Source organism: Ixodes scapularis, unplaced genomic scaffold (assembly GCF_016920785.2).
Source record: "Ixodes scapularis isolate PalLabHiFi unplaced genomic scaffold, ASM1692078v2 PGA_scaffold8__174_contigs__length_109621045, whole genome shotgun sequence".
NCBI lineage: Eukaryota > Metazoa > Arthropoda > Arachnida > Ixodida > Ixodidae > Ixodes > Ixodes scapularis.
The window spans coordinates 37,960,362-37,982,839 of NW_024609883.1; the positions used below are offsets into that span (position 1 = coordinate 37,960,362).

Sequence of the window (22,478 nt, forward strand, 5' to 3'; positions counted from 1 at the left end):
TTGCAAGACAAACGCAAACATATCGAGGGGCTTCATGTTTCTGGCCACCGTGCAAGACACGTGCCACGGGAGGGTGTACCTTCATTATTCGCTTCCAAGGAGGGGCCGCTCACTTCAGTGCTGCGCCTCCATTTGCTTCCAAGGACCGGTTGAGAAAAACGTCTGGTGCACTGGCGCATTTAACGCTACTTGCAAGACAAACGCAAACAGATCGAGGGGCTTCATGTCTCTGGCGACCGTGCAAGACGCGTGCCACGGGAGGGCGCACCGCCACTATTCGTTTCCAAGGAGGGGCCACTCATTTCAGTGCTGCGCCTCCATTTGCTTCTAAGGGCCGTCTGAGACACCCGTCTGGTGCATTGCCGCATTTGATGCTACTTGCAAGACAAACGCGAACACATCGAGGAGCTTCATGTCTCTGTCCACCGTGCAAGACACCCACCACGGGAGGGTGCACCGCCACCATTCGCTTTCAAGGAGGGGCCACTCATTTCAGTGCTGCGCAGCCATTTGGTTCCAAGGGCCGTTTGAGACACACGTCTGGTGCACTGCCGCATTTGAGGCTACATGCAAGAGAAACGCAAACAGATCGAGGGGCTTCATGTATCTGGCCACCGTGCAAGACGCGTGCCACGGGAGGGCGCACCGCCACTATTCGTTTCCAAGGAGGGGCCACTCATTTCAGTGCTGCGCCTCCATTTGCTTCTAAGGGCCGTCTGAGACACCCGTCTGGTGCATTGCCGCATTTGATGCTACTTGCAAGACAAACGCGAACACATCGAGGAGCTTCATGTCTCTGTCCACCGTGCAAGACACCCACCACGGGAGGGTGCACCGCCACCATTCGCTTTCAAGGAGGGGCCACTCATTTCAGTGCTGCGCAGCCATTTGGTTCCAAGGGCCGTTTGAGACACACGTCTGGTGCACTGCCGCATTTGAGGCTACATGCAAGAGAAACGCAAACAGATCGAGGGGCTTCATGTCTCTGGCGACCGTGCAAGACGCGTGCCACGGGAGGGCGCACCGCCACTATTCGTTTCCAAGGAGGGGCCACTCATTTCAGTGCTGCGCCTCCATTTGCTTCTAAGGGCCGTCTGAGACACCCGTCTGGTGCATTGCCGCATTTGATGCTACTTGCAAGACAAACGCGAACACATCGAGGAGCTTCATGTCTCTGTCCACCGTGCAAGACACCCACCACGGGAGGGTGCACCGCCACCATTCGCTTTCAAGGAGGGGCCACTCATTTCAGTGCTGCGCAGCCATTTGGTTCCAAGGGCCGTTTGAGACACACGTATGGTGCACTGCCGCATTTGAGGCTACATGCAAGAGAAACGCAAACATATTGAGGGGCTTCATGTATCTGGCCACCGTGCAAGACACGTGTCACGGGAGGATGCACCGTCACCATTTGCTTCCAAGGAGGGGCCGCTCATTTCAGTGCTGCTCAGCCATTGCTTCCAAGAGCCGTTTGAGACACACGTCTGGTGCACTGGCGCATTTGACGCTACATGCAAGACAAACGCAAAAACATCGAGGGGCTTCATGTCTCTGGCCACTGTGCAAGACACGTGCCATGGGAGGGTGCACCGCCACTATTCGCTTCCAAGGAGGGGCCGCTCATTTCAGTACTGCGCAGCCATTGCTTCCAAGGGCCGTTTGAGACACACGTCTGGTGCACTGGCGTATTTGACGCTACTTGCAAGACAAACACAAACACATCGAGGGGCTTCATATCTCTGGCCACCCTGCCAGACATGTGCCGCGGGAGCGTGCAGCGCCATCATTCGCTTCCAAGGAGCTGCCGCTCTTTTAAGTGCTGCGCAGCCATTTGCTTCCATGGGCTGTTTGAGACACACGTCTGGTGCACTGGCGCATTTAACGCTACTTGCAAGACAAACGCAAACACATCGAGGGGCTTCATATCTCTGGCCACCGTGCAAGACACGTGCCACGGGAGGGTGCACCGCCACCATTCGCTTCCAAGGAAGGGACGCTCATTCAGTGCCGCGCCTCCATTTGCTTCCAAGGGCAGTTTGAGACACAGGTCTGATGCACTGGCGCATTTGACGCTACTTTCAAGACAAACGTAAACAGATTGAGGGGACTTTAGTAGTGTCAACATAGCATTAGCTATAATAAACGGATGTCCACCTGCTTCGATCATGGTCACGACCATGAGCACATTATGGGAGCGCAAACACGAGGCAAAAATGCGTCTGAATTGGACACGATCGCGGGTTGTTTTGTTTTTTGTGCGTTTCCGAACCACCCGCCTTGCGCCCGTTATTTGAGTGGCAACTTTAGCGCAGCACGCGCTTAAAATCGTTTGAATATTCACTTATACAGTTGTTTTGAATAACGTTCATCAAGTTCATTAGTTAAACGAAACTTTTATTTGCAATAAATTAAAATAGGATCATTCTTTGGAAGCCGCAGGTTCGCTGTCCGCACATACCTTCTGGAAGGAGTGGCTAAGTAACGTCAATGCTTTAACCTGCCGTTGTTTTGTTTTGTTTTTTTATGCGAAAGCATTAACTGTTTTATGGAGTCAACCGGCGTAATCAGCTTTTGATGTGGCGCCAAGCGGCACCTAAAATTCGCTGTCCCATGGAGCGAAGCCTGAAGTCTGTAACAACGAATATATGCATGCATTCCTATTGGCTCGCACGTGCCATAGTTTCAAGGAATGCCAAACAACCGAGAAGCGCTCTCCATGATTCAGCGGCCCGACCTCCGTTAAGAGGGAGTGGGTTGCCGGGCTCTGCAGAGCGGCCGGCCGCTCGAGCTCCACCAGGTTCCCGCTACCATCGCATAGCTTTTGTGAATGGCCTGAAGACCGAATGAAATTCTGCTCGCTATTTTCAGTTGCGAGGTCCCCCGTGCTGCAAAATAATTGTAGACGGAAACTGCGGTGCTCGATGTCGAAACGCGTAGGCTGTCGAAACAGATCATTTCAAGCAGAAGCGGATCATGAAAATCAGACATAACAAGTCGGCGTTTTCTACCATTTACAATGTTCAGCACCATCTTGTATTTACTGTTTACACTGAGTCAATTCAGCCTGAACATTCATTAGATTCATAAGTCTTTAGAGGCCTATGACTATTTTGTTTCGCAATTATCGTGAAGACAGCGTGCCTATACCTTCATGTGCTCTATGGTTCGTTGTCTTTTAAAAAGGGAAGATTTTCTACGGTTAACGTAGCAGCTTGGGCGAGTTGGTTGCTCATTTTTACACACACTACAGGGCACTATAGCAAATAACGCTCGCTCCTTACACACGAAAAATAAAGCAAAATTAAAACAAACCGCACTGACTAACAACTCGTTTTTACATATACTTTGTCTTCTTCTACCTCTTGCACTTCCGAATTTGCCGAATCACGCTAAGCGATCTCATGGACGCTTAAACTTCTTAGGGGTCTAGGAGATTGGTGTCGGGAAATTCGGTAGTGAGAGAGATAGAAGAAGAGAAAGTATATATAAAAACGAGTTGTTAGTCAGCGCGGTTTGTTTGAATTTTGCTTTATTTTTCGTGTGTAAGGAGTGAGTGTTATTTGCTATAGTGCGCTGTAGTGTGTGTAAAAATGGTCTAAGGTGTTTTGCCGTTTGAACGTGAACGTGCACACGGCCATAGAAACGTAAAGACACACTGAACTTTGGATGATCCGGACCGCTTGGCGGTTTTTCCGCGTACATGTTCTAAAAATAAAAATAGATATTGTGATAAGAATTTCTCGTGAGCTAATAATAATAATAATAGTAATAATAATTCTTATTTCCAGACATACCTCTGCATGAGGGGCTGTGGCAAAAGCATGCGAAAGGAAATTCGGCACAGACACTTGAGATTGCTTACGTGTGGGAATGTGAAAGCATTGTAGTCCCTTTGGTGGAAAGATTTCGATTTAGTTTTTCTACATGCGTTATTTTTGCTGATTCGGTGTGTGGCCAGCGGGAGAAAGCCCGCTCATTTTATACCCTCATGACGTGGCGCCACCTTCTCCCCATTGGCTGCGCCGTCACGCGCCCAATGACGCACTTGGCCGCACCTTTAGTCAGCCAGATGGTTGCGACGTGACGTGTGCAATGACGCACGCATTAGGCACACCTTAGTCAGCCAGGACCTTGGAGCCGCCGTGGAGTAGGGGAAGCCTGCCCGTCTGCCCCCCCCCCCCCCCCCCCCCCCCCCCGCAGGCCAGGGTGCGATTCCCATTGAGACTGAAATGTACTAAAGTTTCTTTCCAAAGCCATTCATTTACTTTGTTTATGGGAACCTTCGTGAAGATTGTAACGCCAATACCAGCGTTTCTACCTTGTTTTTACTCTTTGTGGCGTCGGCCATTTTCGGTACGATCGCTTGGTCATGCCGCCGACGCCGACGCTGGATTTTCGGGTATTGGTGCAAATAATCTTTTCGCTCTAATGAGTCGCCTGTCCACGCCATCATCTCTTTTTTACAGCATTCAATGGTGTACAGGACTGGTGTCAGCATCATAAACAATTATACATTAAATAATCAAATATACATTATTTGAGCGCCGTATAGTCACAGAAATTAATATCAACTTCATCAAAAGTTTCAAATAGAAATCATTCACATCGACATCATTGATATCACAATCATTAACATACAATGTCAGCGCTACTGTAAAGTTCTTCATTTCTCTACCATTCAAACAGAAATAACAAATATATGTATATATATATATATATATATATACATAAAGATACATGTAAGCCGTTGGTATATTTTTTTCATCATCAAATTACCAATAAATTTAATTATTAATGAAAAAATATCAAACGCACCATAAAAAAGAACTTTGAAATCTGCTACCCACTCGCCTAGCAAATTTTAAGCTTAGGTCACTAGGGCTAAAAAAAGTGAAAACCAATTACAACTCCCTGTAACACTGAATTAGAGCGCAGCTCTTGAGGAGGAGAGGGGAAGGGTACTGAGGAAGTTGGTCATACGGGCGCCTAAGAGCTGCGCTCTAAAATACACTTTTACACTTTTCTTGAACTTGCAGAATCTTCGACCTTGGCCTACCATTTCAACAATATTGGAGTGATTATTTATAAGGTCAGATAATTGGTAATTAAGTTTAATCGAACTACCATCAAAGCGATGAGTTATATAGGGCACCCTTCTGAAGACCCGTCTTGAAAAAAAAAGTCTGCTATGGCTTGTTTTATTATATGTCAAGATGCAGTCAAAGACTATAAGATACACAAGCACAAACACGCATACTAAAAGCGCACGGCCATGGTGCATGGTTAGCGCTTGACTGCTTTGACCGGGGGTAAAAAACGCACTATAAGGCGCTGAGCTCCGTGACAGTGTTTTCTGGCTCTGCTTGATTGGCCTCATTAACAGCTGTTATGTCGGCTGCGCTCTGACTTAGGCGAAAATGAATTTAAACATTTATGTCGTGCAAAAGCTCTTTCAATCACGAAATGCTGACGAGGCATGTCTTATATACGTTCTTTAACGTTTGATAACATTCTTCACTGATTGACTAACTATGCTTTTAATTCTTGAATAGTTAAAACGATAGCTACTAGCTTGCGAGTCTTTAACGGAATCGCTTTGCCAACCCTGCAGCTCGGAACAAAGCCAGTATCAAAGAACAAATTTTGCCCAGCTAGGCACTCTCGATCGAGTCGATGAGCTAGCTGGGCTCCGCTTCTGTGCAAAGTGGGCACTGCTAGCACCACTACCACGTTTGCTAGCATTTCTGTCAGCGGGAGCACGCGCAGAGCGCTGAACATGCACGGGCGAGCAGCAAAAAGGAGGAAATTAAGAGCAGAGTAGGAACATGAGCGCCACAAGCCTGTTTTCTGGCAATACGGATGAGTGCCGCCGTCTAGTGTTTGAACAAATGGCTTGTTCAAGATGGCCGCCGTTCAGTGGCGAGCGAACTCAAATGGAACGTCTAGAGGCGGCGTGCTGGTGCCTATCAAAATATCTGTCACAGGATGATTGATATAAACAGGAGTACGGTGGTAGGTCTGAAACGCATACGTAATTTTAGTTATCCTTGAGCATTTTCTACATTGCAACCAAGCGCATTTATTGCAGTCAACCATCTACAAAGAAGAGAGCGCAAAATAAGACACTTTACAGCCTTCCTATCTTCGAAGGCTGAAAAAAAAAAAACAGAAATTTAGTTTCAGGTTTGAATGTTTATTTGCATACACAGCATTAAGCGCGGTAAAATTTTGTAAAAAAATGGCGTAAATCATAGTCCTGAAAACATAAAAAAAAAACTTTTTGATTTAAGAACCAAACAAAAATTGCAGTCGTCAAGACGTCAAGAGCCAATTTGATGTTGCTTTTTCTTACTTCAAAAGTCCCATTAAAATGATGATCGTAAAACCAGTGCGATTAAAAGTATGATCTATGTCATGATAATGATCGTGATTGAAATTACCTTTATTTTATTTCCATCCTGCATAAAGAGAGTGAACAAAACATCAGTGCTATAAATATTCAACTGAGGCAACAACAAATATATTAATACTAGCATTCCGGCTTTCCAGGTATTCTTGCAATAGCCCTCAAAACGGTGTTTCTAAACAGCTTCTGTCGTTTTATGGAACCGAGCAATGGGTAAATCAATGAATACATAAATAAACCTACCAAGTTATTCAATTCGGCCACGATAAAGCGGAAACCATAGAAATAAAAACAAATTGAGAAATAAATGAACGCTTTGAGAAAAACACCTTCTTGCAAAACACTATAGACGTTATTCGTAAATGCGTTACAGAGAATCTCTAAATGTGTCCCCTCTGAGCGATCAATTTATTGATGAGGGTGGCGTGAATGAAGTGATTTGAGCCCCAGCAGTGCTATATGCCTGAATTACTCCGGGTAAGCTTTAAGCAAAGGAAAAGCCAGGGTAGCCCTTCGTAATCTTAAGCTAAAAAAAAGCATCTCGTAGCTGTCGACGCGATGAAGGTAACTTCTAAAATAAAATAGCGGCCTCGATGCAAGCAATTATGATTATCCGTTTTAGGTGGGCCACCAGAAATGGGTAACGTTTATTCGGCGAAAAGAATAAACCAGTATTTTAACAATCCACATCTCAGACGGGAATAGCTTGGCACTTGTTTATTTTGGGAAACATGTGGAACGTAAGTAAGCGCTGAATATCAACGCTGAAAGGCTGTGAAGGAGGGGTCTTATTCGGACTGGGGCGGGCTCATTGTTTTTCTAAGGCTGACCCATGGATAGTGCGGGGCGCAGTCCACGCAGCTTTTCATCTTCCGGTCTCCGATATCGTCTCCAATCTTCACCTTGCGGTAGTGGCAGGTCTCAGGCCTGGTGCACTTGTCACTTGGCTTGACCTCCGTCAAGCAGCGAGACTCCTTGTAGGAGTTCACGGGTTTGGGGTTCTTCATAAACTCGATGACCTCCTTGAGGGTGACAATGAAGACGTCGTCCTTGGTCAGGAGCCAATCGATGAACTTGAGAAATCCCTCCCTCCTCTCTCCTCCGTGGAGCCATCCTTCGTGCAGGAACATGGGGAACGGAGCCCTATTGTTCTCGTAGAACTCATTGAAGTTAGCCCTGGGTGTTAAGAGAGATGGGAAGGATAAACTGGATTTGGGAACTACGGTGGCTTTCGCAACGTCATCGGTGTCCCATGTGCGGTGGGTTCCAAGGTTTTAAGAAGCTTCGCATGCCCTCACTTAGAGGACGGCAAAATCTGGGTAATTGTCTTTACGAATAAAATCACTGTAGTCAGGTGGGGCGAGACAAGGAAACCTAAATATAATTATTTGGGTGAAATTAACATACCTGTGTTAAGTTCATAGATTTTGATATTTACTTAAGTTTATGTAACAAAGGTGATATTAACCTTTGCAACGAGCAAGTGTTCTTAAATGCGCTTTAGCGCGTCGGAATGCAAAGAGTTGCTCGCCAATCAAAAAACAATATAGCTAACGCGTGGAGGAGCCGCGATGACGAAGCAGCCAAGCTCGCGCCGTAATTGGTTGAGGTCGGGGGGAAACAAATGCACCTGGGCGCTTTCTTTTTTTTTTTTTTTTTTTTGGGGGGGGGGGGGGCCAAACACACAAGGCGCACCAGTAGCAGATGAACTTGCGTGCCGTAGAAAGGGAGGGGGATGGATTAATTATATGGACACGTTCAAATCAGAACTTCAGAGCCAGTATCCCAATTATTGTAAAAACATTTCAAAATTAAATGGAGAACCTACACAGAATAGGATGTAGTATGTGGAACCCCTTTTCCGTGGTGTATGCCAGTACACTCGCGAACAATGTAGGCTGCAAAACCGAATCCGACCTTTTACTGCGTCTGCAAACTCTACAACTTTTCGTTATCTCTAGACCATATGCTTCAAGAACAATTCGTTTTTTAAAGATTCTCTGACGCCCTCAAAAGTCTCTCAGTTCGTGAAGAACTGAAAGTCTAGTGCAGTAGCTCCCTACTGCACTAGATAGGAAACTGGGATATCATGAAGCCTTTCGCTTCAAAAAAGGAGCTTGAAGGAACCATTTAGCGGTTTTTAACGAAGAATCCTTTATGGGAGTGCTTAGAAGAACTGTTTAGGGTGCAAAATATGGAAAAGCCGAAAAGACCAAAGAGTTATTTTACGACCAGATTTTTTTTCGAGTGCTAGATGCTAGAGTTAAACAAATGGAACCCAATCTTCACGATTCATGAAACTGTCTTGCTCAAAGCTTCCTTTTTTGAAAACCGGCTTGCACGACAAAAACGATGATGGCTCATCGCCGCTCATACTGTCCTTGATAATGCACCATGGTGTATGGTGTCAGTGCGTGCACTTGTGGTTTGTCTAGAGGGTGATCATGGCGATAATTGTCGTAGAATCCTCGTTATAACAGGGCTGAACATCATGAAACAGAAAAATATATTCACATTTCAACCACAATCAGAGTTCCAACGTCGCAAAACATCCCCCCCCCCCCCCCATCCTGCCCCGTTCTGCCCCGCCCCGTCCTGCCCCGTACTGCCCCGTACTGCCCCGTACTGCCCCGTCCTGCCCCACCCCGCCCCCCTCAAATCCACCTAGGTCACTTACATGAGGAACTCGTAGGTCTCGTCTGCGGTATCCGGCGGTGGTACGCAGCCACCGATGGTAGAGCAGGGGAAGTACATCTTCAGACCCTCGATGTCGTTTTCCTGGAACCACACGTTCATCGGGACGGTCCACAGGCCGGGGTACTTGTTCTCGGGGCAGGGCGCGATGATGCATTCAGTCTGAAGTCCGTGGTCGAGCGTGTATGGGAACATGGGCTTGCCGCCGTTCTTGACGCGGTTGTGCGGAATGGACGAGTCGTAGAGGAATCCGTTCTCCTTCAGCATCGCGTAGGTATTGTCACCACCGGTCTGCAGGAGCGGTGCCCGCATTCCGACGATGTCTGAAGCTGGGATTGCGGCGTGGTTTGCCAGCAGGTCCCGCTCGCCGACCATCTCAGCCTTCCAACCATCAGTGCCAAGTTTCGACCAATAGTCCGAAGTACCATTGAGTCTGGAAGACGAAACAGGGAAGGTCAACATTGGTTACTCCTAACAATGCTTCTTTTAGATAAATGAGTTCCGACGTTTTGGAACCAAGAGAAGCAATAAACCTGTTGCTAATTTAACCGAGCATTACGAATAATCATAGGAATGAAGGTCTACGAGCCACACGCGCTCGCCATTCCCGTATTAAAGATGTGAAGTAAATAACCAAAATATAGTGTTGACGAACGCGAGTGCAAGATGAATTTTGTTTATGCTTTTGCTTTACAACAGTTTCTACTGTAGACTCCAGCACGTACAGCGCGTGCAACCACACTCGCAGCCTTATTCTCGGTGCAAGCATGGCGCCGTTACTGGTGCCCAAGTAACGTTGCTGGTGCCCCATGTGTGCAAGCGAGTACTGCGTGAGCGTGAGCGTAGCTGTAGCAAGGTTGCATTTGCACGGACTCGCCCCCACGAGCAGAGACTTGGCGGCGGCCTGTCGCCCTGCAAAGCGTTTTTGGCCTTTTTTTTTTTTTTTTTAATTTGCATCGCGTTTGCTCAAACTAGTGTGTGGGGCTTTAGTGACATATTAAAATATATTCAAGAAGAAATGTGATGAATTTTTGAACATAATAGGTTAAAAAAGCTTTAAATTTCGAGCACCCATTTTATTGTTGATGACGTCATTCGTCGGAACCAATAGAGAGTAGAGCTTTCGCTAAATTACCCAAGCATCGAATAGAATCTTGGAAACGTAGGTACTCACGCTGCACGTGCTCGTCTTCCCTATAGAAATGACTTGATGTAAATAACCAAAATAACGCGTACTTGGAAAGCGTGTACGAAATGCCATTTGTTTTAGGATTTTTTTCTTTCGAACAGTTAGAACTGAAAACGCCAGCACGCGCAGCGCGTGTACCTGCGTACCCGGCATTCCTTTTGATGCTTGGGTACTACGGAAAAATGTCTATTGAACCGAGAAGAACGTGCAACATCCATAAACGACGTTCCTAACTCTTCGAATTAACATTCAGTTAGGAGGGTGTGAACGCCCCACCGATTTACGGGTGTCCCAAGCAAAACGCTGAGTGAGAATCGGGCGCTTGAAAGAATCAGAGGGTGAGAATCAGTGCACCTATTCAGCCAGTCCTACCTCTAGATTTTTATGTCGTCATTAACCGACACTCTACAGGAATAAAGCCCCTTGGTATGTTTCCGTTTGTCTTGCAAGTAGCGCCAAATGCGCGAGCGCACGTGGCCCCCTACCTCGAGCGGCCCTTGGAAGCAAATGGCGGCGCAGCACTGAAATGAGCGGCCCTTGGAAGCGAATGGCGGCGGAGCGCCCGCTCGTGCCACGTGTCTCGCGCGTTTCCACAACAATGGTTGGCGGTACTTGTAAAAAATGACTTTATCAAGGGGCTTTATACAGGGATGGTGTCACTGAACGCTCATATTTGACACTAAGGGGCGCGCCCTCGAAGCAGCATTTTGTTTGATTCGTCCACTTTCAGAGCCCTTTTAAAGGGTCCATGAAATTACTTTTTGTGTTGGGATAAATGATTTTAGATTTGTACTTGACAAATCGAATATCGCGTAGTGACCCCCCAAAAAAATGAAGGAAAACAAAAGACTGCTTTTCGGCATGAACATTTGATAACATAGCGGATTTTTAGCCTCGTTTCCTTCGAAAGCACTCCGCCTTTTCACCGTGAAACATACGCAGTACCCAAAGCACGTCAGCGGTACCCAAAGCACGTCAGTCGACTCCAGCTCACGCATTGCACATGAGAACTGCGTCACTTGGCAGTGCACGAGTCAGAAATCGTTCTGTCAACAAATATGTGGCTTCGTGTTCCTGGCCAAAGGGCCCTGACGGAATTTATCATCACATGAGAATGACAAGTTCCATGGTCTCTCTAAAGAGCACGGTGGAAGCTAGGAGTAATCGCAGCTGTGCCCAACCATATCAGACCGCGTGATTCGTCTATTCACTTTGGGGATCACTGGCCGAGTGGGCTAGCGTACACAAACTCGGATCACCGAAGCGAAAGCTCACACTGCAGAACCTAGGGAACCTACAGGTTCAACACCACCCCTGCCCGTTTCGATACGAATGAGCATCAAACCGACAAACACTTTAAAATGGGTATACATCCTACTTCCCGTTAATAGGATGGCCTCGGCGCGGACAGGTTTGGCGCAGTTTGAATGGCTGGATTACCAGCAGCCTTGTGTTTTTCAGCATTGAAACGGGAGTGGTGGGAGGCGCCAACTACTGCCATGAAAGTCGCGGTTATCAGACATTCGCTGCCGGTGGCGATGGACGCGACACAAGCCGTTTGCTAGATGAAATTGTTTGCTCAATGTGTGTCAGGGGAAAAACATGTTTTTTTCCGGTTTGGCGAGACGTCCAAACCTCGACGGTAGTAATTGCTGCATTAGGCGTGGCGTCTAATGCAAATGAGCAGAGTATGGTGTATTCCTCTTAGTAAAGTGTTTGGTACCGGCGTGCGCTCGTGTATAACTGCGTGGCGCACGTTAAAGACTTCAGGCTTGCGTTTGTACCACGCTGGGTAAGTTGCTCATCTACAGCTGAGACACCAGACGCCTGCTAAGGCAGGATAACTTCCGACTGTATAAACTTACACACACCAGTTTTAATTCGCTTTTGAGTTGTGGATTAAAGCTAAGAAGGACCGAGTCAAAAATCATTTTATGGCCCCCATGACCACTTTAAGAACTAATTAGATGCTCCCCTTACTTGCGCGCTCGTTGCTTTCCGCCAGGCTTGGCTTCTCATGCGATAAGGTGTTACCAAAGGCGGGAAGCTCGCGCTCGAAGCGGAGCATATCTATACTCGGCTCTCACCGACCGTTAGCGCCGAGATGGCCAAGATATTTTGGTGGCGCGCTGTAATAGTTGCCCTCCGTTCGTGACGTCACTAACCGGCCGGTTTCGCCTTGCCGTGGCGTAACGAGTTGCGATCCTGGCTACTTATTATCAGTTGCGAACTACAAGTTCCACGCTCGCTGTAAAAAGAACGATGGAAGCTTGGAGGTCTCGCGTTCTTCAACCAACACCGTCAACGTTTTGACTTCCGGCTCCGTCTATGAAAGCAAAATTAATGACACAAAATAGAATATGACGTGCGTTTGACCAATCGGGAATGGAGAGTGCCTCAATGATGTTCGCTGGCTGAGCCTTATCAGAGTGGTGATATCCATTCGGCAGGCAAGTGCTTACTTTTCGGCCGCGAGAACAATTTTGCCTTCTATGATACGTATGTTGGCCTTGTACACCTGAGTCCGGTGGATCAACTTCTGCCCTTAAAAATGATCGAATTAAGAATTACTTTCGAGGACATGATAAATTTTATAAGTATAGAAACTCCTTGCCTCAGCAATACGATGAAGCGTCGTAAAAGCAGTCGTGTGCACGTCATCGCGTTATTATTGCACGTGGTGCCGAAAACAAACCCACTTATACCCATGTTACACGAGCGCACTAACCCGCAGTTAAATCCCCTTTATCTACAGTTACACGTTACCACAATTACCACATTTTATTCTCGGACAGCTGTTTCAGAAGTATTGAAGAGTACGGGTGCACAGTTTGATGGGCGCTCAAGATGCCCAACCGCACATGCCCCCATAGCTCTCATCGCATAGACACATAACGTTGTCCAAAAGTATAGTGCGATGACTTTGGCTTAGCGTAATTGCAGTGAATTGAGTTCATGTAACATGGGTATCAGATATTTTTTTAAGGTTATTCCGAGTCACTTCACAATTGGTAATTCTCTACGACTGCCTTAATAGCTCATAAACGAATACATATAAGTGGGAGACGACAAAAGTGTACCCACTCCAGGAGGGCCACCAGCAGAAACATTGAGGCATTCTATATTGAATACCAACAACAACGACGCGTTTGGTCGCGCATGTCGCCTGCCAATAATTAGAAAAAAAAACTTCTACGTACGTGATGGATCGAAGTCCGATTTCGCTGCCGCTGTTGTGGAGCTCGTGAACAGCGGTGTAGTCGAGGTACTCATGATTCACGAAGAAGGTGGCTCCGATCTTGCATCCGCTCTTTTTGTTCTTCCTCTTCTGGGTGCCGTCTAGAAGTTCGCGGTAGAACGGCATGTTTCCCTCGTGGATGGCGCCGTCGAAAGAGAGCATGACCAACTGCGGTGTCTCCTGGACGTTCATCTTGTTGGGCGGGTCGGTGCTGGCACACACGCAGTTTCCGCTCGCCTTGCACTTGTCCGGGTCGCAATTGTCCTCCGGGGTGGGGTTAGCCAGCACGGCGACCAGAAAGAATGGCATAAGAAGTAGTGCCCTCATGGTGCTGTCTCAAGGAACGAAGCCTACAAAGCATAAAGGATGGGATTGAACATTCACAAATCGAAACCCCAGCAAGCCTTATTGCCAGCAGCTATGCCGTAGGCACGAAGCGTCTAACTCGAACTGAGTTCTCTGATGCAGACACGAGCTGAGTTCACGCCGAACGCTGAGGCTGTTCTCGGGTCAAATCAGGCACCGGTCTAATCCGTGCTCACGGCCGAAATCATAAATGCTGCTAGACTCGAAACTGCGCTCAAGACTCCCATTAAGAACGGTTTAACGCTGCATAGCTCGAACTCGCCTTGGAGCTCCACTTGACTGAGGAAATACTCAAAAATTTTCTCCAAAATCTCCAGACAGCTTCGGAGCTATCTCAAGATTTTCCCTCGAGACTTGAGGTGGTTTCTGGGTGTTACGGCGGGTGACACATTGTTTACCGAGTTGGCCATTTTTGTCCTCGGAACCGGTAGTCTCCTGCACCACGGCGAAGACGAGAACCTTCCTGTGTTACGGCGTCCTTTTAGAAACTTGCTGAACGAACGTATGTGTTCAACGACTACGAACTTTTCGCGCTCAACTGCTTTACGAAAGCGACGGGGGCCAGTCTACCACTGACTCTGTCGCTCGAGAAGTGCAGGAACAGTTGCGGTCTGCCGGTGTTTTCGATTCTTCCGTTGTTGAACGAGCTGCAGTTTTACGGTCCAGGGACTTTCAGGTGCACGGTAACCGGCGACTTTGTAAATGTGTCGCAATTAACAGAGTACGAGGTCACTGGGCCAGTGCCGTGTCTCATCGCCAGCACTGGCTAGCACCATGTGCCTCCTGCTTGTCGATTTCCAGTTGCGGACATGGACATTATGATGTGAGACTTTCATGAAAACTACTCATGCAGAAAAATTTATTCTTCGACACTGTATAAGCGAAACGTGCTGAAGTCTTTAATTCGCTTATCTGCTAAAGATCTATCCAAACAGTACCGTTTTACCATTTGGCTACCGTGTGCAAGACTAACGGTTGTACCAGTGAAGCATCAATAAACGCATTTTCAGTCAAGGTTATTAGAGCTTCCGTGTAGCAAAGATTGCGAGACATGATGACATCCCTGCTTCAGAAATGGCAACCAATTAAATGAGTAGCTCTCGTCAACCAATTAAGTGAGGCCCTTGTCAGAAGGTAGCAGATCATCAGTAATTGAACCAGATTTCGCAGCTATTTCACTAAGCGGGAAATTTCTGTGTTTCATGTTCTGAAAATGTAGAGAAAACTTTTGAGTCAATTCGACACCCAAAATTTTGTGATTTTCTGTAGACTTCTTCTTTGAGGAACGAGTTTGATACGCTATCAGAAACACATTTAGTGAGATTACTTTTTACGCATACTCCCGCAGAGGGTTACAGCTGACTCTTAGGTGAGGTTCGTTTGAACGGTGCCCTTCCATCCAAATATTTACGCCGATCGCCCAATCCGAAGCCCTTTCTCAGTTGGCTTTGCAACTTGAGATATGTAGAATATCTGGTGATAAGAAAAAAAAAACAAAAAAACTTTGGGTACTAACCGGGCGTGTGACGACGGCGATGCTGACTTCAGCAGCTGTTGGAGCTCCTCGTAGAGGTGACAAGGTTGTGAGGAACGCTCTTTGAGGGGCCTAGATTTATACGCTATTTCAAGTGAGTGGCGGCATGATGAACCCGGAATTAATGGCTAAGATTATTGCATTCGTTACAAGGCAGCGTTGCAAGACGCCCAATGACGTCGGCAACACCCGTTATCTATCGATACTCGAAGGTGAACACGTGTTATGATCGACCCAACACATTCCGGCGCGATAAGGTTTTCTGCTAACCCAGATACCAAAGAAGGCGTTCATGTAATCATTTATTAGCGCGTTATATTCGAAGAGTGTTAAAATCGCGAGAATTTAATCCTATATATCTTACGGGAAGCCAAGGCATCTGGCAGCGTATAGAGCTTACCGTCGATTATCACGGGCTGTGAAATAATGAGAGGCATAGATAATCACGCTGAGAGGTCCACTGCCCATGCTCAGAAAGTGTTTCACAACCCCGTGGACAAGAATGGCGAAGTGCAGAGGATGGTCTTTATTTTTTGTTCCAGTTTCAGTGAAAAAAAAAAAAAAAAAAACGAGACATTTTTTACGCGAAGACATAATTTCACCTTTGCAGTGTCTTTTGGAATGAAGCTGGTTTCTTTTTTTTTTTTTCTCATGTAATGGTTTTTAACTGTTTGAACTTTAAGCGAATCCATAAGTTGACATGATGGAGCATCCCACATCTAACCTATCAAAACAATATAGGTTGAGTAGTTTCTTTTTGATCTTATTGCGTTAAAAAAGTGCCTCTTGATTTAAAACGTTCAGGCAAACTAAAAATCGTGTTGAATAAAAAATAAAAAATATGGTGCATTTTTAATAATTTTTTTCTCTAAATTTTGTTTACATAGACAAGCAGTGAACAAAAGAGGTGCAAAGTATTGAACGCAAACATTTGAGAATCATCGTAGTTAGTTTTTTTTTTTTTTTTATATGACAGTTTCGGTGCTTACTTGACGGTGTAGTCAACACTATTGCCCCAAATTCGTGAGCATATTGCACCCCAAACTTTATTTAGTTAACAATCCCACCAATCCTATAATGGGATTATAATAGAAATCGGGATACAATAAAATGTTAAATTTGAGATGTTTGAACGAGGATGCAAACGGCCCGTCACAATGTCTTAAATAGTAAACTACGCTCAAACCAATGAATTGCCGAAAAAAACGATATTCAAATAAGTGAATGACACATGAAACTAGTGTTAATCAAAAAGTGCAAAGAGCCTATTCCAGTTTCTTATAAAACAAGGAAAAACATTAACCTAAATATTTTCGTGAAGTGGCAAACAATTTGAGGTATCCTAATTTTTGTCCATCATAAATGGTCAAAAAAAGGCCTGCTCCCCTCGGAGGCCCTGTGTGGGAATCGGTACCTTGTAATGTTTGGTGAACCAAACAAATGACTTATTTTTAAACACTTTTGATAACACCTATGTTTCTTTTAGAGCGCAGTTCTTAGGCGCCCGTTTCGAGGTTGAGCAACGTCGGCGTAACGTCACGTGACGTCACGCGTGACGTCATGTGTGACGTCACGAGTGTCAAATTTTTCCGCTAAATTTTGAGGGGAATTTTTCCGCTAAATCTAGAGGGAAAAGTTTTCCGCCAAATTTAGCGGAAAAATTGACGTGTAACGTCACGTGTGACGTCATTATTGGAAACGTCCCATAACGCAACGCGCAGTTACGCCGACGCCGACATCGACGCCGCTCAACCCAGAAACGGGAACCTAAAAAAATATCCTGCCCTCCTCCTCCTCCTCAAGAGCTGCGCTCTAGTTCGGAATTACAGGGAGTTGTAATCGTCTTTAACATTAAAAAAAAACATCTATATTAGCATAACGTTTGCGTCGTGTACGAGGTTTTATATGCAAAGAACTTGAGCTCACAAATCACACATTTAAAGCTCTCGTAAAATAACTTTTTTTATGGGCTTAGCTACATTTAAAGGCCCGATCACACACTTGCAACCCAGTACGACCGATTGAAACAAGGCCGATTTTTAGGCCTCTTGCGACTGCTTAGGACCGGATACGCTGACTTGGAGCAGCTCCTAAGCAGTCGCAAAAGGCTTAAAAACCGGTTTTGTTCTCAGCCGATCCTTCTCGGCTGTAAGAAAAGACGCTATCACAATATGTTGATTAGCTCTAAGCAGGTTTATACGATTAAGACTTCCTTAGATTCCAAAAGTGATACCTTTTGCCTTTTCCGACAAACATATGAAGAAAAAGTGAGTCTACATTAAGCGAGCGCCATTTTCCAGTCATTACGCTAGCCGCTAACCCTTTTTAGATATAATTCCGTAATATATGATCATCGGTGACTAGTATAACCTCCCGGTGATATACACACTATGAATATCATTAGCAATGCAATTGATGAGAAAGAAAGGGCGCTAAAACGTAACTCCAATTCTAGACATTCACATCTTAACAAACGCAGCGTGAGCGAGTACCGTGTATTTTATTATCGCGCCACGCGTAGCCTTTGATTTGTTTTATTATATGTTTTCACTCGCAATACATTTCGGGTTGTTCGCAAGGTTTGACGCACTAAACGGGTTGAAAGGACATTTAAAACATACAAAAGAAATGCTTTCATCTATTTTTTTACGGTTAGTTCGTGGAGATGCTCAATTAGGTTCATAACTGTTTGGCAGTTGTCTAAAGTTGTGCTTATCCGTGTATATGATACTGTGTTTCTCACTAAATGTTGTCACAAATTTACGAGTAATGTATTCGAGGAGTTTGCAGCATGTACGCGTAATACGTTCAAGCAATTTTAAGATAGCAAAGTTGTCGCCAAATTTGTGGAAAAAACAAAACAAAACAAACTAATGCATTTTTCTATTCATTCGGCGCCAAAGAAAGGCACAGACCCTCGTTGAAAATAAGGACTAAGTGGTTGTTAATTTTTACAGCATACATTTTCGCTCATAAAGGCGATTTCATGAGGATCTTTATTATTTTTTATATCTCATTCCAGTATAAGCGCAAAACGAACGTGTTCGGGAGCTATTAGGTTTCCAAATGCCTCGACAGTGTTGCTATTAGGGTGTGCATTTAATCTTTTGTTCCAATTATCAGCTGCAAAGTTGAATTTATATCTCCTAATTTTGCTGTAGGGTCCTTAAAGTGGATCTTTTTATGTTCTATTTATATAGTTTGAGAAGGTATGGGTGAGGATTGATATATTCGTGGATAGCGCGGTCATAGCGCTCTTGCTAAAAAAAAAAACTTTTTATTTCTTAATTTGAAGTGTCGTAAGTGATCTGAATGTTTTGTTGTTACTTTCTGATGTTAGGAGTGCCTTTTAGACGACTTTCTTGGCTCTTTCAGGCTACGTTTCAAATCGATAATCTCAGGAGTGTTGTGCCTCTTGGTCAACGATGAGAATTTTGTAACTGCACGTTTGTTCTGTGACTCACAGGATGCAGTGAGTTTTGCATTCGACTACGTTATTGTCGGCGCATTTTATCTCTTCCGCTGCTTCGAAATAAACGGGGCTCACATTTACGTCTTAGAACGCAAAACTCGGCAAGTATGACTTTCGACAATGTCATTCCTAGTTTCTCCAATAAATTGCGAAGACAATTTTGCTAATAAATATTACTCTGTTTGAAGGTTTGGTTAACAAGCTTTCTCTTGTCTTACGGTAGCGTGATAAATATTAACTCTGAATTTTTTTTTTATAGTAACAAGTGACGGATGATGAAAGTTGTCACAATATTTCTGAAATCTTCAGGAACTCTTGAGCTTTTGGAGCCCTTGTTAGTAAACCGTGACACACACAAAAAAAAAAAAAAAAAACATCTCATGAAACCTAAGGTAAAATATCTCGTTACTCCAAGCAACTGAAAGCGTTAACTTAGTCCACATTTTCAACGAGAGTCTGAGCGTTTCTTTGGCGCCGGCTGAATACAAAAATGCATTTTTTTCCAGAAATTTGGTGACAATTTTGCTATCTTAAAAGTGCATGAACGTATTGCGTGTACATGCTGCAAACTCCTCGAATACATCACTTCTAAATTCGTGAAAATATTTAGTGAGAAACACAGTATCATGTACACGGATAAGCACAACTTTAGACAACTGCCAAAACAGTTATGAACCTAATCGAACTCCTCCACGAACTAACCGTAAAAGAGAAATGAATGCATTTTTTTGCATATCTTTAATGTCATTTCCACCCGTTTCATGCGTCAAACCTTACGAACACACCGAAATGTATCGCGAGTGAAAACCGAGGATAAAAACAACCGCATCTTCACGTGGTGAATCATGTTGATTGGGGCAAAGCTTTGGTGGTGCTTGTCTTCGTAGACGCCGAGCCGCAGCATGCCGAGCCTTTCGTTCGTTTTCATCCTTGTCACGCTGCGGTCAACTGCTCAAATGCGCATATAACCACGTTCCATACCACACATTCTCTTTCTGACATGGATGAAAACGAACGAAAGGCTCGGCACGCTGTGGCTCACCGTCTACGCAGACAAGCACCACCAAAGCTTCGCCCCAATCAACATCATTCACCACGTGAAAATTCGGTTTTTTTTTTTGTTTTTTTTTTCCCTACTCGAGCACGGGAGCACGTGCTTACGTGCTCGTGAGCACCAGCATCCGACGCCGGACGTCGGACGGACATACGGTAATAAAATACGCGGTACTCGCCCACGCTGCGTTTGTGTTAAGATGTCAATGTCTAGAATTCCTTCTCATCAATTACATTGCTAATAATATTCATAGTGTGTTTATCACCGGGAAGGTATACTAGTCACCGATCATCATATATGAGGAATAATCTCTAAAAAGGGTTAGCGACTAGCGTAATGACGGGCAAATTGCGCTCGGTTAACGTAGACTAACCTTTTTTTCTATATGTTTGTCGGAAAAGGCAAAAGGGTATCACTTTTGGTATCCCAGGAAGTCTTAATCCTATAAACCTGCTTAGAGTCAATCAATATATTGTGATAGCGTCTTTTCTTGCAACCGAGAAGGACCGGCTGAGAAAAAACCGGTTTTTAAGCCTCTTGTGACTGCTTAGGAGCTGCTCCACGTCAGCGTATCCGGTCCTAAGCAGTCGCAAGACGCCTTAAAGATCGGTCTCGTCTCAAACGGCTTTACTTGGTTGCAAGTGTGTCAACGGGCCTTTGAATGTAGCTACCTAAGCCTATAAAAAAAAAAGAAGTTACTTTAAGAGAGCTTGAAATGTTTGATTTGCGAGCTGAAGCCCTTTACATATAAATCCTAGTACACGCCGTCAAAATTATGCTAATATGGCTGTTTTTTTTAAGTTAAAGACGTTTACAACTTCCTGTAACTCCGAATTAGAGCGCAGCTTTTGAAGAGGAGAAGAAGGCGAGGGTATTATTTTAGGTTCCCGTTTCTGGGTTGAGCGGCGTCGATGTCGGCGTCGGCGTAACCACGCGTTGCGTTATGGGACGTTTCCCATAATGACGTCACACGTGACGTTACACATCAATTTTCCCGCTAAATTTGGCGGAAAACCTTTCCCGCTAAATTTAGGGGAAAAGTTCCCTCTAAATTTAGCGGGAACATTTTACCCTCGTGACGACACACATGACATCGCGTGTTACATCACGTGAAGTTACGCGGACTCCGCACAACCTCGAAACGGGCGCATAAGAGCTGCGCTCTAAAACAAACATGGGTGTTATCAAAAGTGTTTAAAAATAAGTCATTTGATTGGTTCACCAAAGATTAGAAGGTACTGATTCCCACAAAGAGCCTCCCTGGGGAGCGGGCCTTTCTTTTTACCATTTGTGATGGTCAAAAATTAGGACACATCAAATTGTTTGCCACTCCACCAAAACATTTTAGGTTCATGTTTTTCGTTGTTTTATAAAAAAACTGGAATAGGTTGTTTGCACTTTTTGATTTACAATAGTTTCTTCATTCGTTCATTTATTTGAACATTGTGTTTTTTTGTTTTTGTTTTGTCAATTCATGGGTTTGAGTGTAGTTTACTATTCAAGACATTGCGACGGGCCGTTTGCATCCTCGTTCGAACATCTCAAATTTAACATTTTATTGTATCCCCACTCCTATCGTAATCCCATTATAGGATTGGTGGTATTGTTAACTAAATAAATTTTGTGGCGCAGTATGCTCACGATTTTGAGGCAATAGTGTTTACTAGACCGTCGAGTAAGCAAAAAAAAAAATGACATATAAAAAAATACTCACTACGATGATTCTAAAATGTTTGCGTTCAATACTTTGCTCCTCTTCTCTTCACTGCTCGTCTATGTAAACAAAATCTTCAAAACAAAATGCGCCACAATTTTCTTTTTATTCAACACTATTTTTAGTTTTGCTTGAATGTCTTTCGTAGAACGTTTTAAATTGTAAGGCACCTTTTTAATGCCAAAAAGATAAAAAAAGAAACTACTCAACTTATATTGTTTTGATAGGTTAAATGTGGGATGCTAAATCATGTCAACTTATGGATTCGCTTAATGTTCAAACAGTTAAAAAGCATTATCGTGAGAAAAAATAAACCAGCTTCATTCCAACAAGACACTGGAATGGTGAAATCATATCTTAACCTAAAAAATTCCTCGTTTTCTTTTTTCTTATTACTGGATTTGGAACAAAAAATAAAGATCATCCTCTGCACGCCGCCATTCTTGTCCATGGTATTGTGAAACACTTTCTGAGCATGGGCGGTGGCTCTCTCAGCCTGAATTTCTATGCCTCTCATAGTTTCATAGCCCGTGATAAGCGACGGTAAGCTCTATACGTTGCCAAATACATTGGCTTCCCGTAAGATATATAGGATTAAATTCTAGCGATTTTAACATTCTTCAAATATTACGCGCTAATAAATGCACTCTCAAGAAAAAAGGGTGTCAAAAGGTGTATCGTTACACCCTTTGTTCCATATAATACACCCTAAAATTTCAATTCGACGTACAACGCCCTACAGTCGAACAGACGGCCCGAAATTTTACGAGCGGCTTGATAGCCGTGTGGTCCAACCTTTTAAATAGTTAAA

At 44.6% G+C, this 22,478-nt stretch overlaps 1 protein-coding gene across 1 annotated transcript; it reads right to left on the reverse strand.

The window, feature by feature from the left end:
• Positions 1-7,009: 7,009 nt before the first annotated feature.
• On the reverse strand, positions 7,010-15,502 carry LOC8030036 (chitin deacetylase 8-like). The gene is made up of 4 exons (XM_029993991.4): positions 15,410-15,502; positions 13,490-13,877; positions 9,084-9,533; positions 7,010-7,582 (listed from the first exon to the last, which is right to left on the reverse strand). Exons 2-4 carry the CDS (start codon positions 13,852-13,854, stop codon positions 7,195-7,197), a joined length of 1,203 nt encoding a protein of 400 aa, XP_029849851.2. The 5' UTR covers positions 13,855-13,877; positions 15,410-15,502; the 3' UTR covers positions 7,010-7,194.
• Between the last annotated feature and the right edge of the window lie 6,976 nt (positions 15,503-22,478).

Excerpts from the sequence above, each read along its gene's own strand:
- LOC8030036 (XM_029993991.4), bottom strand. The coding sequence starts at position 13,854 with ATGAGGGCACTACTTCTTATGCCATTCTTTCTGGTCGCCGTGCTGGCT. Across the intron at positions 9,534-13,489 it reads ATCGGACTTCGATCCATCAC|ACTCAATGGTACTTCGGACT; the intron begins GTACGTAGAAGT and ends TTCGTCTTCCAG. Across the intron at positions 7,583-9,083 it reads GAGACCTACGAGTTCCTCAT|GGCTAACTTCAATGAGTTCT; the intron begins GTAAGTGACCTA and ends CTTAACACCCAG.